This window comes from Conger conger, chromosome 1 (genome assembly GCF_963514075.1).
Source record: "Conger conger chromosome 1, fConCon1.1, whole genome shotgun sequence".
Classification (NCBI taxonomy): Eukaryota; Metazoa; Chordata; class Actinopteri; order Anguilliformes; family Congridae; genus Conger; species Conger conger.
Window position 1 is genome coordinate 77,096,462 of NC_083760.1, and position 16,412 is coordinate 77,112,873.

The following is a 16,412-nucleotide window of genomic DNA, read 5'->3' on the forward strand; positions in this document are numbered from 1 at the left end:
TAAAGACGAGGGGGCACTGTGACCATACATACTACATTTTGTAATGCAAAATGTATTTCAGTTACATTGCCAGTAAGTAACATTTTAACGTTTCAAACCTGCAAAAAACACAGGCTGCAGCAGCTGACCTCTAAGTTGCCGTACAATTGGAAGGAGTGTGCCATCGGACATATTGAAGATTAATAAATCTGCGCAACACAACGCCCTCAAACCACTGTTTGAAAACGCCCTTTTTACACATCGTCATAAGGTCACATACTTTGTGGCCGTACAGCAAAACCACACCACAATATCGTAAATCTTGGCCATTCAAACTTTTGCGTAAATATGCCCAAACGTAAATCGCCATACCACGAAATATGACCCAGTGGGAAATGACAATTACAAATGTCAATAAAGCTGACGCTGTTTCATTGTTTCTGTTGCCAAAATAATATGGGACGCATTTTCCAAGCAGAATCATCTAACCCTGTGGACACAGAACGTCGATAAGGGTACATTTCGTGATCTTCCGACCAATGGGAGATGTTGAAATAACATAGTTCGGTTGACTTGTCGCAATCGGCTAGTTGGACCGCCATCTTGGATCAAGAAAGGGGTTTTAAACCCGATAAAGGAAACAGCGTTATGTTTTTATGAATTGTAAATATTCACATTTGCTTATAGGGAAAAATAATAATAATAATAACAGTAGTCATGAAAAGTAATCTTAATTAGCCCGTACAATAGATTGTCAAGAGAAACATCACCGTTAACGAAGAAACAACATAGTGGGGATTTTTCCTGCTTGAAGTTTTGTTTATGTTATTGAATTGAAACATGGACTCTACAAATTCAGGTAACTGTTCGCTGACATTACAGTAACTTGCTGAAGTATCGAAAGCGGCGTGCAAACGTTACCAGTGAACAATTGGCTCTCTTTTTAGCTAGTCGGTTAGATACAATGTTATGTGCCTAAATGTCGCTTTTAGTCACGGGTTTGTGTTCAGACTGAGCTATGCAACGTTAGCTAGCCCACACTAGCTTGATCGCGTTTTATCGTTTTGACTTTAATTAGAAATGTGTATTTTTGTTTCCACGTTCTTAGTTAATCGATGGAAAGCGACCACGCAAACTAGACTAACGTTAGCTAAGTTGTAACGTTATCTCAGTGTGATTTAGCTAGCCAGCTAACTTAGCTAGCTGGTTTAGATTAGATGGCGAACCAGGCCAATACATTCGTGTGAAATAATCAGCTACCTTGCTTGCTAGCTAACAACGTTACCGGCTTCTTGAACGAATTTTGTTCGTGGGTATTCGCTAACTTTACCTAATTGGTCAAGTTCTTAGAATTAGCAAGCTAACTAGCTGGATGGACGAACTGTAACGTCAGAATGCCGTCAAAACTCTACTGTCATTAGTTTCCTTGCTAGCAAGCTAGAAAACATAGCCGTTTGATCGCTCTGCTTTGCGCAATTGGATAACAATAGTAATACAGGTTGGAAAACGAGGCCGATTTTATAACCCAATAGTAGTGATTTAGCTAGTTATTCTGTAAAAAATATTAGGTGCAAAAGAGCCAAGATCTTACATTAGCCTTGTTAGATAGCTAGTAGTGAACCGTTTGCCAACCAGCCAGTGGTCACCAACCCTGGTCCTAGAGAGCTACAGGGTCGACTGGTTTTCGTTAAATCTGCACTTAATTAATCAATTCGAGCTGTAGTTGTGGGACCACTGGGCTAACATTAACTAGCTATATTTGTCTAGTTGCATGCATAGGTTGCGACTACTGAGCTTACTACGTTAGTGCGTTACTATTTTAACAATTTAGCATAGGTCTAACTAGCTACATATGTTAGCTATGAATAAACAAGACTAATAAACCGAATAAATAAATTTATTTATAACCAGAGTGAAACCTTTATCCCTGCCAAACACGGGACTGTCCGAAATTGTGTAACCAGCGGGTTTAAAATCTCTAGAAAAAAGTTTTTACTGGCTATATGTTAGCTAGCTAAATTAGTTGGAATATTTAAATGACCACCCTAACCAATAAAACGAAACGACCCATGTGTTACATGTAACTTACAATGTATCTTACGTCAAGTTACTCTATTTACGTAAGTAAATCTATTTGTTATTAAAGACCAGTTAAAATTTGAGTTTGTTGTTCCTTCGTTTTAGGAACCAAAGACACGAAGACAATTGGCGGGAGAGTGTGTTGTTTCGGCATTTTGTCCTGTATAATGCAATGCAAATGGATTGTTTTTCTTAGTGATTATGATCTTAAGTATTTTGTCATGCGAATTAAAAAATATAGTTTAGTGTTGTTGGTTGCCTTTAGATTAGAATGGCTGCTAAATTACTTCATAATTTGACATCTCTGCAAAATTAAAAATGACAATATCCAAATAAATAAGGGCCAAATCCAAAAGTGTGATTATTATTTTGTATTATTTTTATTTTTATCTTTTAATTTTTTAAAAATCTTTGTTTAAGGAAATTTTATTCTCCATCTGAGGTTATCAGGTTCAATGATGTTATCGGCAGCTTGGTTCTAAGGAATGTGCTGTCTTGTGCTCCTCTCTCTGTCTCAGATATGTCAGATGTACCCTCGCTGGCCGGGAACCAGTCTGGCAGTGCAGCTGTGGTCCAGAAAGCCAACAACAAGAGGCGCGCCATGTAAGTACAAGACCCACACGCATCAGCGATGAACAGCGTAGCATCAACTGGCATATGCTCCATACATTAGTACAGAACGCTGAAAGTGTCATTTCAGCTCTTAATTCCGGTGGTGATTGTCATGCTTCTGTTATTTTGACTGATAGACACTCCTTTCTGTTTCCCACAGCCCTGATTTTGATGATGACGATGATGATGGAAGCAAACTCTTCAGGTTCGTCACAAAGGATTCTGCGTCGCTGTACTGATCTGTGATAGTCTTTGGCATTTGCTGATGGACTTGCGATTCTGCTCGTAGCGTATGCTGTATTCTTACTTTGAACTGACGGGTGATTGTGAAAGAGCCGATGATGTCTGAGTAATCCGGGGCCCTGTCTCTCACTCCTCAGGTGCGATGATGATTTGGGGGGATCAAATGACAAAGAGCGTTTTGCCAGGTATGAATGGTAACGGGGGGAATGTAAGGAATGAAGGAATAAAATGTTACCACTAACTCCTGTCCTCTCCTCTCCCTTCCCTCTCGTGATCTCCTCCCTGCCCTCTCGTGCTCTCCTCCTGCCCTCTCGTACTCTCCTCCTGCCCTCTCGTACTCTCCTCCTGCCCTCTCGTGCTCTCCTCCTGCCCTCTCCTATCCCTGCCCTCTCGTGCTCTCCTCCCTGCCCGAGCCTTTGATGCTGCAGTAGTGGTTCCCCTGTGTCCCGTGTTAAGCTGAATTATGCCGATGAGAGACTATCTGCTATGATCCAGACTGCTCAGAAAGGCTCCCATTACTCGTAATGTTACATCACTGTTGACTTGTAAAATTGTTGTTTTATTTTTCTTTTGCTCGTGATCGCTTCTCCACAAGTAACCCGATAACTACACTTTTAAAATATTGGTGCCCAGGGTGAGGCTGAACATGTCCGAATCCAACCCCGAATGGGAATGTTTAACCACAGCCACGTTCACTGCTCATTCAGGATAGCTGATTCACGGTTCTCCCCTGGCCTGGTTCTCTTCATACCACGGCTTCACATTACATTACATTAATGGCATTTGGCAGACGCTCTTATCCGGAGCGACCTACAACAAAGTGCATACCCATAACCAGGGATAAGTGCGCTGAAAGACCCTAGAGGGAAGTACAATTTCAACTGCTACCTGTACAACAAAGATAAGGACCAGGGCCTATTTGCATTTTTATTTATTTATTTTTTTTAAATAAACAAAGAAACAACAAAGCAAAAGTGACCAAACTAGCCAAACACTGCTTACCTAGCCAACTAAAAATACCGATACACAAAAAAGTAAATCACAGAAAGACAACAATTAAGGTTCACAGGGAGGTAGGGAGGGACGGGGAGAGGTGCTGCTTGAAGATGCATGGAATGCATAGCATGCTTCACATGCATAGAACTGAGGCAGAGAAGGGACCCCTGATCGACCAGCAATTGGGTTGCCAATTGCACTTCGCCCTATTGAACTACCAGCCACAGTTGACTCTGGCACAGTCCAAGTCACACCAAAAGACATTTTATTTGTTCTGGGCTGTTTGTTGTGTTCTGATGTCTCACTGATTGTCAGCTATGTATGGGCATGTCCAGAATTATGGGAACTCCTGATGACAGTGATGAGCAAAATGCTATATAACATAAAACAGGTAATGAGTGATATTATGCTGAGTCGTTTAGGAATACTCCATATTCTACGGCTCCTTCATAATTGTGAAACTTATTTTATTTTGGGGAACAGATTTATAATTAGAAAAATGCAGTGTTTTGCTTGTGCAAATTTGAATCATTAGGTCGGTATTTTCCTCGAGTGGTTTCTCCGTAATGGTGTTTTACATTTTCTTTTTGTGTGTCTCTGAAGGCTTTATGAAGCAGTTGTGGGCCTGTCTGTATCTCCCTTTTTCTTCTTCCCTTTTTCCCCAGGACCTCTAAAGAGGCTCGTCCTCTCTCGCTCTCTCTTTCACTCCATTTCTCACTGAATGATGAGGCATTCTTTTTGTCCTTGCTCATGGATCATTAATTTTTCATTTTTTGCATCCCTCTCTTCCCGTCTCCCTCCTCCTCCCTCAATTACCCCCATGTTTGACTTTTCCTCTCTCGTTACCCCCCCACCCCTTCCGACCCCATCTGTGCTCTTATCCCCCCCCTCCTCCCCTCACGGCAGAGAGAACCACAGCGAGATCGAGAGGCGCCGTCGGAACAAGATGACGGCTTACATCACGGAGCTGTCGGACATGGTGCCCACCTGCAGCGCCCTGGCCCGCAAGCCCGACAAGCTGACCATCCTGCGCATGGCCGTGTCGCACATGAAGTCCCTGCGCGGCAGCGGCAACACGGCCCCCGACGGCAGCTACAAGCCGTCCTTCCTCACCGACCAGGTGAGGGGCCGCAGGTGCCGCGCGTTTCCGTTCCGCTCCGACCGCGCGGTCCTGTCTGTCGCGGCGGCTGAGCACGGCTCTCAAAGACGGTGTTGACAGAAGGGATTTAGTGGGAACAAAAGCGGAGGTCTAGCCTGCTTTATGTCCCCGTCGCTCTGTGCGTGACTGCGGACGCGGACGTGGCCGATAGGCTCGTCAGCCCGGGGCAAAGAGGTGTCGATTTTCTGCCAGGATACAGCCAGCCCGCTCCAGCTGTTCGATTGGCCGCTGACTCCGTCCCCGGCCCCTCCCTCTCTCAGGAGCTGAAGCACTTGATCCTGGAGGCGGCGGACGGCTTCCTGTTCGTGGCGTCGTGCGAGTCGGGCAGGGTGGTGTACGTGTCGGACTCGGTGACGCCCGTGCTGAACCAGCCGCAGTCCGAGTGGCTGGGCGGCTCGCTGTACGACCAGCTGCACCCCGACGACACGGACAAGCTGAGGGAGCAGCTGTCCACCACCGAGAGCAGCACCAGCGGTCAGTCCCCACCCAAAGCCCGCTGCTCTGTCCCCCCCCACTGCCGGCTTCACTTTCCCACAATGCCCTTCACTGTCTTAAAAAGCGATGCTATTTTGTCTCCTCTGTTATGTGACTTTCATTAAGGACATTCTTTAATGCTTTTAACTAGGACAACAGAACATATTGATTTACATTTTTATAGGTGTTTTTCCAGCTTTTCCCCCTCCCCCATACCTGATGCGGTTGCAAACAGCCAAATGTCAGAGGCGGCGTGAAACGCATGAGAAAATATCAGCGATATCTACGTGGTGCTGATGAGACAGCCAATCAATAGCAAGGCCTTACAGCGTCCATGTGATTGAAAAAAAATAATTTAAAAAAATGGCATGATGGCAGAAGCTATGTGACCGTGCTGCTGATTGGCCCTTGGGAAAGTAAATGCGAGGTGCTCTGCTCCCCCGCAGGACGAATGCTGGACCTGAAGACGGGCACGGTGAAGAAGGAGGGGCAGCAGTCTGCGGTCAGGATGTGCATGGGCTCCCGTAGGTCCTTCATCTGCAGGATGAGGTGAGCCCTGACCCCCTCACCTTCTCATCCACCGCCATGTACATTAGAACCAGACCTCTACATGAGTGGTGGTTACCTGCCAAATTGGCTGGTTGTGTAGACTAACTTAGCAAGCTTTGGCTTGTGTTAATTTTGCTCTCTGTAGTATCCTCTCCATATCTCACAGGTGTGGTCACTCAGCTTCTAGCCCATGCTGATGCATGGTGATATTATGTAGGAATCTGGCTCATATGTGCTTACATAATTCCAACTGGATGGCTTTCGAACATATACCTCAGTTCACCTACCACCTTTTACCTGTTCTTTAAAGTCTGGAAGACGTCTTAGAAATATACTAAATGTGATGACACGGTAGGTCAATACCTGAAAGAAAACTCTGTAAGACCTGTCTCACCATGTGCTTTTAGGGTTGGAATGAGTTCGGTGGAGCCAGTGTCCATGAACCGGCTGAGTTTCCTGAGGAGCAGGAACAGGTGCGTTGATAGCCGTGAAGCTTGTACACTCATTCACACAGAACAGCTGGGGTTACAGTGGTGTAGCTGATACACTTATATCAGAACCGGTGTGTACGGAGTGGTGTAGCTCACACACTGATTCAGAACACTATCAGAACCGGTGTGTACGGAGTGGTGTTGCTCACACACTGATTCAGAGCACTATCAGAACCGGTGTGTACGGAGTGGTGTTGCTCACACACTGATTGATTCAGAGCACTATCAGAACCGGTGTGTACGGAGTGGTGTTGCTCACACACTGATTGATTCAGTGCACTATCAGAACCGGTGTGTACGGAGTGGTGTTGCTCACACACTGATATCAGAACTGGTGTCTACGGCGTGGTGTAGCTCACACACTGAAGGACAGTGTTTTGTGCGCTTGCTTTGTGCCTGCAGGAATGGTTTGGGTCCAGTAAAAGAGGGAGAACCACAGTATGTGGTGGTGCACTGTACCGGTTACATTAAGTCCTGGCCTCCTGCAGGTGAGTTTGCCTTCTCCAGTCCACTGCAGTGCATATGATATACACACGTTTTTTTCTCGCAGAACTGCTGCTCACTGGATGTTTTTCACACCATTCTATGCAAACTCCAGAGACTGTTGTGCGTGTCTGCCTGCTAGTATGCATTTAGTTGCTGCCACATGATTGGCTGATTAAATATTTGCATTAACAAGCTGGTGCACAGGTTACCTGTGGTTCTCTGTCCACATAAACTAATGAAACACACTAACACTTCAACTACCCTAACTCTGAAAAGCAGTCTGTGGGTCATCCACTAGAGGGCGTCAGATACTGTACTTTCTTCCCATTTTGAAGACGTTCCAGTCCAACATTGATTTGAGTTTGGCGCTAACTCAGTTAATGTCAGGTCTATTTGTGCTTAAAGCCTGCCACACTACAAGGGCATGATTCCATGTTTTTATGTTTCGTGTTTGCCTGACACTGCGCTGTGTTTCAGGGGTGTCTCTCTCAGAAGAGGAAACGGACACCAACCAGGGAAGCCGCTTCTGTCTGGTGGCCATTGGGAGGCTGCAGGTACCCCGCTTCTGTCTGGGGTTGTCTTTGTGGCGAGTGGCATTAATGTGGCGCACGTGCATCTTGGGGAGCAGTGTGTAAGATGTTTTACAGGGGTTTGTGTGCTTAACTCACCCCTCCCTCGCGCCCTCGTCCAGGTGACCTGCTGCCCCAGTGACACCGACATGAGCAACATCAGCGTCCCCGTGGAGTTCATCTCCCGCCACAACTGCCAGGGCATCTTCACCTTCGTGGACCACCGCTGCCTGAACACTGTGGGCTACCAGCCCCAGGTAGGACCCCCGCCCCCCCCCCCCCTCTCATTCTCTCACTCTCTCATTCACTCTCATTCTCTCTCTCACTCACTCACTCTCTTCATTCTCTCACTCTCTCTCATTCTCTCTCACTCTCTCATTCACTCTCATTCTCTCTCTCACTCACTCTCTTCATTCTCTCACTCTCTCTCATTCTCTCTCACTCTCTCATTCACTCTCATTCTCTCTCACTCACTCTCTTCATTCTCTCACTCTCTCTTCATTCTCTCATTCCCTCTGTCAGGAGCTGCTGGGGAAGGATATTCTGGAGTTGGCTCATCCTGAGGATCAGGGTCTCCTGAGAGACAGTTTCCAGCAGGTAAGATGATTTTGTGCGAATGGAGGTTCGCCTTCGATGCTCAGGCTGCTTGACTCCCTGTCACACCTTCCTCCTCCTCCTCCTCATCCTCATCCTGATCTCCCCCAGGTGTTGAAGCTGAAGGGGCAGGTTCTGTCTGTGATGTTCCGTTTTCGGTCCAAGTCCCGGGAGTGGATCTGGATGCGCACAAGCTCCTTCACCTTCCAGAACCCGTTCTCTGAGGAGATCGAGTACATCATCTGCACCAATGCTAATGTCAGGTCAGTTCAACACACACGCCTATTCACACACATATACACACACACACACACACACACACACACACACATACATACTCTCTCACACACACACACACACACACACCCACACACCCCCACATACACTCACACATACACACACCTGCACACATACATACACACACACACACACACCCACACACTCGCACTCACACACACACACACACACACACACCCTGACACATACAGCATTGTTGAAATGGTTCCAGCTCAAGAAATCCATGAGAAAGCTGTGAGCTGTATGACATAATTTATAAATTAACTAACTAATCCATACCATGACTGTATGAGGGTGGACTCATAAGCACGTGTCTCTGCCCCAGACAGCAAGACAAGTATGTCCATGGCTCTGTGGGAAATCCAACACCAAGTTCATCCTTATGTTGTTTTTCAGTGTCTGGTCTTGAAGGACATGCTTTGATGCGTCTCTTCAGTTTGTTGGTGAATTTGTCAGAAGTGCATGTCCCCGTGTGGCAAGCCAGATCCTGAGGAAAGGGTTACCTTCTCATAGGGTTACCCACGCTTATCTCACAGGGTTAATCACACTTATCTCACAGGGTTACCCTACACTTATCTTACAGGGTTCCTGGAAAAGGTTTTCTGTGCAGTTTCTGCACACAGAAAACACTCCTAGGCATGGTTGTTGGGATGGTTGTTCATATATCTGCATCTTTGCAGATGCGTGTTTCTCAGTCTCTTGTGAGTATGTGGTACCTTTCTGACGCGTCTCTCTCTGCCTCGCCCCCCCACCCATTCCGCGTGGCAGTAGGGCCTCGACTCAGGACCCCCTCACCCCCCTCTCCTCCCCAGGCATGGCACTGCCCCCCTCGCTGGGGCAGAACAGCCCCGGCTGCCCCCAGGTCCTCAGCCCGGGGCAGGTATCCGCCAGGTGAGATCAGTGCCCTCCCAGCGCAGGGCGGCTGGTGCTGGACATGGATGGACCTCCATCGCTAGCTCTCTCTCTCTCTCGCTCCCCTGCTGTCTCTCATTGTAACGGGTGACCCCCCCTCCCCTCCCTTGGTGCAGGGTAGCGCGCATGACGGGAGTGCCCTGGTGTCGGTCCCTGTCCCTCCCAGCTCTGGTGATGGTAGGAGTGCTGCTTGGGCGTTAGTGCTTGATGGTGGAGGACAGAAGTGGGTGTGATTCAAGGCCGTTCACTCACTCTCTCCCTTTCGCTCTCCCTCCGTCCTTCTCACCCTCCCTCCCCCCTTCTCACCCTCCCTCCCCCTTGCTCCCCTCCCCTCTCTCCCCCATGCAGGCAGCTGCAGCAGCAGCAGGCTGAGCTGGAGGCAGGGGGCAGTAGAGAGGGCATGTATGAGGCGGGCCCCGTCACGCTACCACAGGTAGGCTGGCTGAATCTCTGCCCTCCACCCCAGCCTTTCTCCTGTCCCTGCCGCATACATGTGACTGATGAGTTATCTTGTGTGTGTGTGTGTGTGTGTGTGTGTGTGTGTGTGTGCACTCAGGTTCCGGTCCAGGCAGTGACCGCAGCGGGACCAGACCACAGTAAGACCCTGGAGAGAGACCCACGCTTCTCTGACCTCTTCACAGGTACAGCGGCCATTTGGACCCTGCTCAGCTCTCAGTGCTGTCCTGTGCTGCACACAGGAAATCACGGTCCCTCTCTCTCTCTCCCCACAACAGAGCCAAAGGCACTTCCTTCCAGTTCTGCCCCAGTACCCCAGCAGATTTACCCCCAGGGCACCTCCTACACCGCTGCCCGGCCAAACGACTCCTTCAGGTACCACAGCGACTGCCGCGTGTTTTCACTGCTTCTGTGTGTCTGGCCTGGGGCCTGGGCCCGCTCGTGTGTGTTACAGTGCTAATGCTCATGATTCAGGCACAGAGTTAGGTGTAGCATCATGGGGTCGTCGTGTTCAGGAAAGTTGTATAACTGCAGTGGTACAGTATACCTTTCTGTCTTTCTCGTGTTTTTGTTGTTTAGCTGCATTATGAGTAACAGTTGTATTTTGGCTGGGATTGTTGTTCTGTTGCTGTTGTAGCTGTTAGCGCTAACGTGTGCTTGTGTTCTTGTAGCTGTAGTTGCTAGCGGTGGCGTGTGCTTGTGCTGTTGCAGCTGTAGCTGTTAGTGGGTCGGCCTGTAGCGTAGTGGTTAAGGTAAATGACTGGGACCCGCAAGGTCGCTGGTTCTAATCCCGTTGTAGCCACAATAAGATCCGCACAGCCGTTGGGCCCTTGAGCAAGGCCCTTAACCCTGCATTGCTCCTGGGGAGGATTGTCTGCTTAGTCTAATCAACTGTACGTCGCTCTGGATAAGAGCGTCTGCCAAATTCCAATAATGTAATGTAATGATGTTAGTGCTGACTTGTGCTTGTGCTGTTGTAGCTGTTACCGGTGGCATGTAGTTGTGCTGTTGCAGCTGTAGTTATTAGCGCTAACGTGTGCTTGTGTTCTTGTAACTGTAGTTGTTAGCGGTGGCATGTGCTTGTGTTGTAGCTGTAGCTGTTAGCGGTGGCGTGTGCTTGTGCTATTGTAGCTGTTAGCGGTGGCATGTAGTTGTTCTGTTGTAGCTGTAGTTGTTAGCGGTGGCGTGTGCTTGTGCTGTTGTAGCTGTAGTTGTTCGCGGTGGCGTGTGCTTGTGCTGTTGTAGCTGTAGCTGTTAGCGGTGGCGTGTGCTTGTGCTGTTGTAGCTGTAGCAGTTAGCGCTGACGCGTCCCTGTGTGGTTCCAGGCCGGCCGGAATGGCCCAGCAGCTGGTGCAGCCCTCGCCGTCTGCCGGGCAGATGCTGGCCCACATGTCCCGCCAAAACGGCCCCAACCCCACCTGCCCCTCTGTGGAGCCCCCCAGCAATAACAGCCCCATCCAGGTCCAGGCGGGAGCTACGGGGGGGGCAGGGGGCTGGGCTGGGGCCCGACCCCCCTTCAATACTCAGGTGAGCGGCAGGAGCAGCGTCCAGTGCAGCGTGGTTACTGAGCGCACGGGGCCCTGGTGTTACTCGTGCTTCACCTCCATTGTGGCGCGTTGATCATGGAGTAAAGCACTGCCGAACACTGCTTCAGCGGTTTATCGCGCTCTCGTCATGTTCTGTGGTCTCCAGCAGGTGGCAGCGCAGACGGGGAAGATTCAGGCGGCCCAGTTTCCCCTGGCGGGGTTCGCTTCTGGCTCGTCCTCCTCCTCTTTTAACGCCATGAGTGCAGGTGCTCCGGCCCCATCGAACACTGCAACCTACCCCCCCCTCAACTCCCGCAACAACCCCGCAGTCAATGGCTATGGTAAGACTGCAGCCTGTGTGTTAAGACTACAGGAAGAACAGCGTGTGTGCAGTTAAGACCGCAGGAAGAACGCTATATAAATGCAGATCGTTTACCATTTACTTATGTGCGCGTAATGGTTCCTCATGACATGGACAATCAATGGGACTTGAGTTATTTACATCATATTAAATGGTACTGGAAACTCAAGTGGGCATTAAGACCTTTTGTGTGTGTTAAATGAACTCTCTGTTGTACCTGCCTTGTGTCAGCAGATGGCAATCAGTCAGTGGCGCAGTTCCCCTCCAGAACAGCAGAGGCAGTGTGGCAGGCACAGTGGCAGAACCAGTCCCATGCACAGGGCACAGCGGAGGCACACCAGCAGGCACAGTCCAACCAGGCGGAAATCTTCCCAGTGAGTTTCTCTCTCTCTCGCGCGTGTCTGTGCCTATACGTGTCTGTATGTCTGACACACGGCTGTATATCTGCAGAGTGACTGGTCTGGAGCTGCACGGTAACATCGCGCTCTCTCTCTCTCTCTTCCCCTAGGACGTGCTCTCCATGCTGGACCAGTCGCCCAGTTTCAACAATGACGACTTCCCGGAGCTCTTCACTCCTTTCAATGAGTGAAGAGGGGGCTGAATTTTTAGCTCTTGCCTCTTTTTCTTACCCCCCCCCCCCCCCCCCTTTTTCTCTCACCGTCAGAGCTGTGCTGTCTCTTTTATAATTTTTGAAATCAGACGTGAAGTTGCACTGCCCGCGAGGTACAAGACGATACAGGGAAGGACTAATCAAACGGTGAGGTAGAGCCGCACAAAAGGGATCGGAGACCGACCGGCTTTGGAGAGAGAAAAATGCAGCGATAATCAGTAAACCAACAGGGCACAAGCAGGTTAATATAGCTGTGATGAAACTGCCTGGATCTCAACAGTAAGTGGATCTGAGGAGATGCACAGCGCTGATCTAAAGCAGACTCTGACGCACAATGCAGTACTTCACTGCAGCACAGCTAACAGGCAGCCATTACTGGCAAGTTTTAGGAATATTTGAATAGAAATCCTACTTTGGGCTTTTCCCCTTTCTAGTTCAAAGCATTACTTTTTAAAGTTTAAAGAGGGTAAGTCCATAAGAAAACATGTCCGTCCCTTTTTCTTTTTTTTTTTAGAAAATAAATAATAATTATTGAGAAATAAATCTTTCTTTTTTTAAATCCTGTATACCATTGTGTGAACCGCAGGAGATCCTTGTCTATGTGAAGATGTTTCTCTTGTTTGAAGGGTATTCAGGTTATGTGAGCTCCAGGGTCATTTGGAAACTGACTGTCAGTTTACCATTGCTGGCTCTTGGCTCTCTGTTGTACAAATGCAAAAACTGGAAAATACTGGGGTATGTTGGCCTATACTCAATGATTGTATATATACTTGTGGTGCAGGTGTAAATTCAGTTTGTGTTTAAATTGTAAAGCTGAAACCATTGTAGGACAGTGAGCTTTCCGCCAGTGTCGATGCCGCCATCGACGCTACTACATCGATCTACATCAGCACTAAGACACAACCTAGACTCAACTGCACTTAAGCACGAACGCGCTGGCTCAGTTACGTTGGCGGCGATGTCCATCAATGTCCAGACCAAGTCAGACTGAATGCTTCTTGCCTATCTAATCACTGTTGCATTACAAACGCACATGATTGATGACGTCACTGCCGGCTGAATTGTGCGGTTGGATTGGCTGGGGAGTGCCGCTCGCAGGGCCTCTGTCCGCCAGGCTGCAGGTCGCCGATGTCAGGGTGAGCGCGTTTAATTGCTCTTAATCGATTAACCAAAACCCGCCGCAGCTCGACGGGACCGGGTCAGTCACCCCGTGGGCCACCGTAGCTTCGGTATGACAGGAACGCCCTTCCTCTCCCCCCAGGCCCGACTGCCTGATCCTCCTCCACGCACAGGTCACCTGCAGGTGCAGCCTGGCTCCACGCACATGTCTCCTGTTCTGTAGCCCCCTCAGACGTGGACGGTTCTGTTCAGCAGGCAGTGAACACCGTTGTATAACACATGCTGAGATTTACAACCCTTTTTGACTATGCACATAATTTCAGTTGCTGAATAGTACAGTGCCCACCCGCGACCACTGAAGAATCTTGCAGTCGTGGTTTTATGATCTCCGTTTTATGGTGCAGATCTTATATTGCCTGCAAAGTGGTATATTCCATTCACGTGCACACAGTGATTTGGCAGCCACCATTATGTAAAACCATGTCCTACCCCAGCCCCTTTCTCTATTATAAAATGCGTAACCTGTCTTCATGCCTACTTTCTCCTCCCAATGTGGAGCATCCATGTCGGCCCTTTTCCAGCCCAGGTTAAGTGCATGGAGCCTCAAGTGTCATTACAAAGTGTAATTTCTGTCGCAGGTTTTATGTGAAGGTATATGTTCACTGGTGCTTTGTCCGCATGCCATATTTTCATTGGTTAGGTCTGCGGGTGCTACTGCCCGAATGCAGCTAATCTGAGAGGTCGGGTGTTACGCTCTATGCTTCCAGCAGCCAATTCTGTTGATTCGTATGAAATATGAAATGAAATACACTTTAGTATGCAATTGTATATCCTTAATGTGAGTATGTTATGTATTTGCATATGTAATATACACACCTGCGCACACGCACATGATTTCCTTGGTGTTTTGTCAGTTCTGTGATAACGGCACACTCTTCTCACCCTTAACGTGTGGGCTCTCTTTTCTTTTTTTACTCAGAAAATCAAGAGATTTTGTACAGAAAAAATTGTTTTAATAAAATGTACAAATATTGAATGAAAGCAATAATTACCAGCAGGAAAACACATATTTCAAAGCCATTCATATTGTTGTTGTAAGTGTTAGGATTTTTTAAACGGAACAGACGAAAAGTGTTCACTTCAGGTATTCAGATGTTCTGGTTTTGGTCCAGTGTGTTTGAGTGAAGGCCCAGAATAGCCCTAATCTAAAGTAGATGTTTGTTTTGGTTTGGTCTGGTAATGGGATCTTATCTGGATAGGATCTTTATTCACACTTTAATGAGCTGTGGAAGGTAGAGTATCCAGTGCGCTGAGCTAAGCAGTGCTGGCCTAACTCCAAACCGAACAGGGCCACACTGGCTTTAAGGGCTAGATAGAGGTAGGTATGAATTCAGAAGTACTGAAATCCTGAATTGTAAATTGCATTGCGATTATGATGCCCCCTTTCCCAGGCTGATTCTTCTTATACATGTGGATGTGAGAATGTGGATGCATAAACTCACACCTGCATATCCTTTTTTTTTTTTTTTTTAATACATGTGTACTTGCCGTTTGTGTCAATAGTTTTATTTTTCATTTGGAAGAGGGCAGTATTCTTGTGACTTGTGTGTTTTTTTTTTTTTGTTTTTTTTTTGTTTTAAACCACTTGGGGTGTTCCATGTCAAGGTTTTTACAATGATGTGAATTGCAGTTTATATATTATGCATAGATACACAAATATGACTATATATAACAAAAATGTTATAAAAGAGTAAAGAGAATGTTCAAGGGTTTGTTTTTTTTTTGTATTAAATTGTTATATTGTCCAGAAACCATGTCGTCTGTGCACTGTTCTGTATTCGCTCTCACAGACAGGACAGGACAATGGCACGTGGTTCTGGATCATTGGCTTGAACAAAGCTGTCAAATACTTCTGCGCTGGGCCTTTGACTGGCCGCCATGGCTCATGAAGGTTTAATCGTGTCATTTATAAGGTTATTGTTAGAGGAAAATGTAACTTTCTGGCTGGTGAACAGTGGCCACCGCTGTTAATTGTATTGGTTTTCATGCTTGTCTCCCGGCAGAAAGGACGTGTCAGACTTGTGTTTTGGTCACAAAGGTTCGGTTTCCTCCTCTCCCTCTCCGTTTCTCTTCTGGCTGGAGCTGTAGGGCATCACTCTGCTAATTGCAGAGGATCATCTTACCACTTATCAGCTCTACCCGTTTCACTCTCTGTTGCCTTACACTGTAAAATCTCTTCTGGAAGGATTGTTTCCTCAACTACCATTACTCCTTCTCCATCCACCTATCTAGTAACATCAGGAAGCTACTTTTGATGAATCGCACAAGATTGGATTTCTGTCAATATTTTACTCCTGTTCGCCCTGGCATCTAAAGCACAATTCCTCTCTTTCTATTTGATAATAAGGGTACATAATGAAGAGAGCAGTCCGTACACCGCTGTGGGTACAGTCTAGAGAGCACACAGCACTGCGTCAAGCCTGTCCAGATGATCCCAGCCTCAACTGCATTACCTCGTCTCCAGCCACACAGACAGCCCTGTAAAATACATAGAAATAACTGATATCTGTGGATTTTGCCTTTAGCTAATTTCAGTCTTCACCTACAATTCTTTTTAATCCCTTTTAAGAATTTGAAACCCTAAATCAAATCCACCTTAATATCTTAAGGTTTAATAAAAATTAAAACATAGTACAGTACTTTGTACTATAGCTTCTACATCTTTCTTGTCTTTCTTGGGGGAATTAATGTTTGAGTGCCAGTGCTTTGTACTCTCCCAGTAAGAAGTTCCATTGTGAATTCCCTTCCTCAGCTTCCATGTTTCCACACATTTTTGACCATGCTGTCATTCCAAAGTGAGCATATTTGCTACTGATGCAATAACCATATACGCTGCCATC

General features: G+C 47.3%; 1 protein-coding gene across 5 annotated transcripts; it reads left to right on the top strand.

Moving 5' to 3' along the window:
• The first annotated feature begins 545 nt into the window (after positions 1-545).
• Positions 546-15,323, top strand: arnt (aryl hydrocarbon receptor nuclear translocator). 5 transcript variants are annotated; one of them, XM_061239222.1, is made up of 21 exons: positions 546-838; positions 2,577-2,661; positions 2,831-2,875; positions 3,051-3,098; positions 4,816-5,029; positions 5,329-5,542; positions 5,989-6,091; positions 6,499-6,564; positions 6,985-7,070; positions 7,546-7,622; positions 7,760-7,894; positions 8,160-8,234; positions 8,343-8,494; positions 9,297-9,419; positions 9,789-9,873; positions 9,997-10,081; positions 10,175-10,271; positions 11,222-11,423; positions 11,589-11,763; positions 12,015-12,157; positions 12,292-15,323. In XM_061239222.1, exons 1-21 carry the CDS (start codon positions 820-822, stop codon positions 12,370-12,372), a joined length of 2,310 nt encoding a protein of 769 aa, XP_061095206.1. In that variant the 5' UTR covers positions 546-819; the 3' UTR covers positions 12,373-15,323. The 5 variants fall into 5 exon arrangements, with proteins under 5 accessions (XP_061095206.1, XP_061095233.1, XP_061095217.1 ...); XM_061239249.1 differs by having other exon boundaries at positions 11,592-11,763; XM_061239233.1 differs by having other exon boundaries at positions 9,300-9,419.
• Positions 15,324-16,412: the final 1,089 nt, after the last annotated feature.

Coding starts and splice junctions, on each gene's coding strand:
- arnt (XM_061239222.1), top strand. Junction 2,662..2,830: donor AACAACAAGAGGCGCGCCAT/GTAAGTACAAGA, acceptor TGTTTCCCACAG/CCCTGATTTTGATGATGACG. Junction 6,565..6,984: donor TTCCTGAGGAGCAGGAACAG/GTGCGTTGATAG, acceptor TTGTGCCTGCAG/GAATGGTTTGGGTCCAGTAA.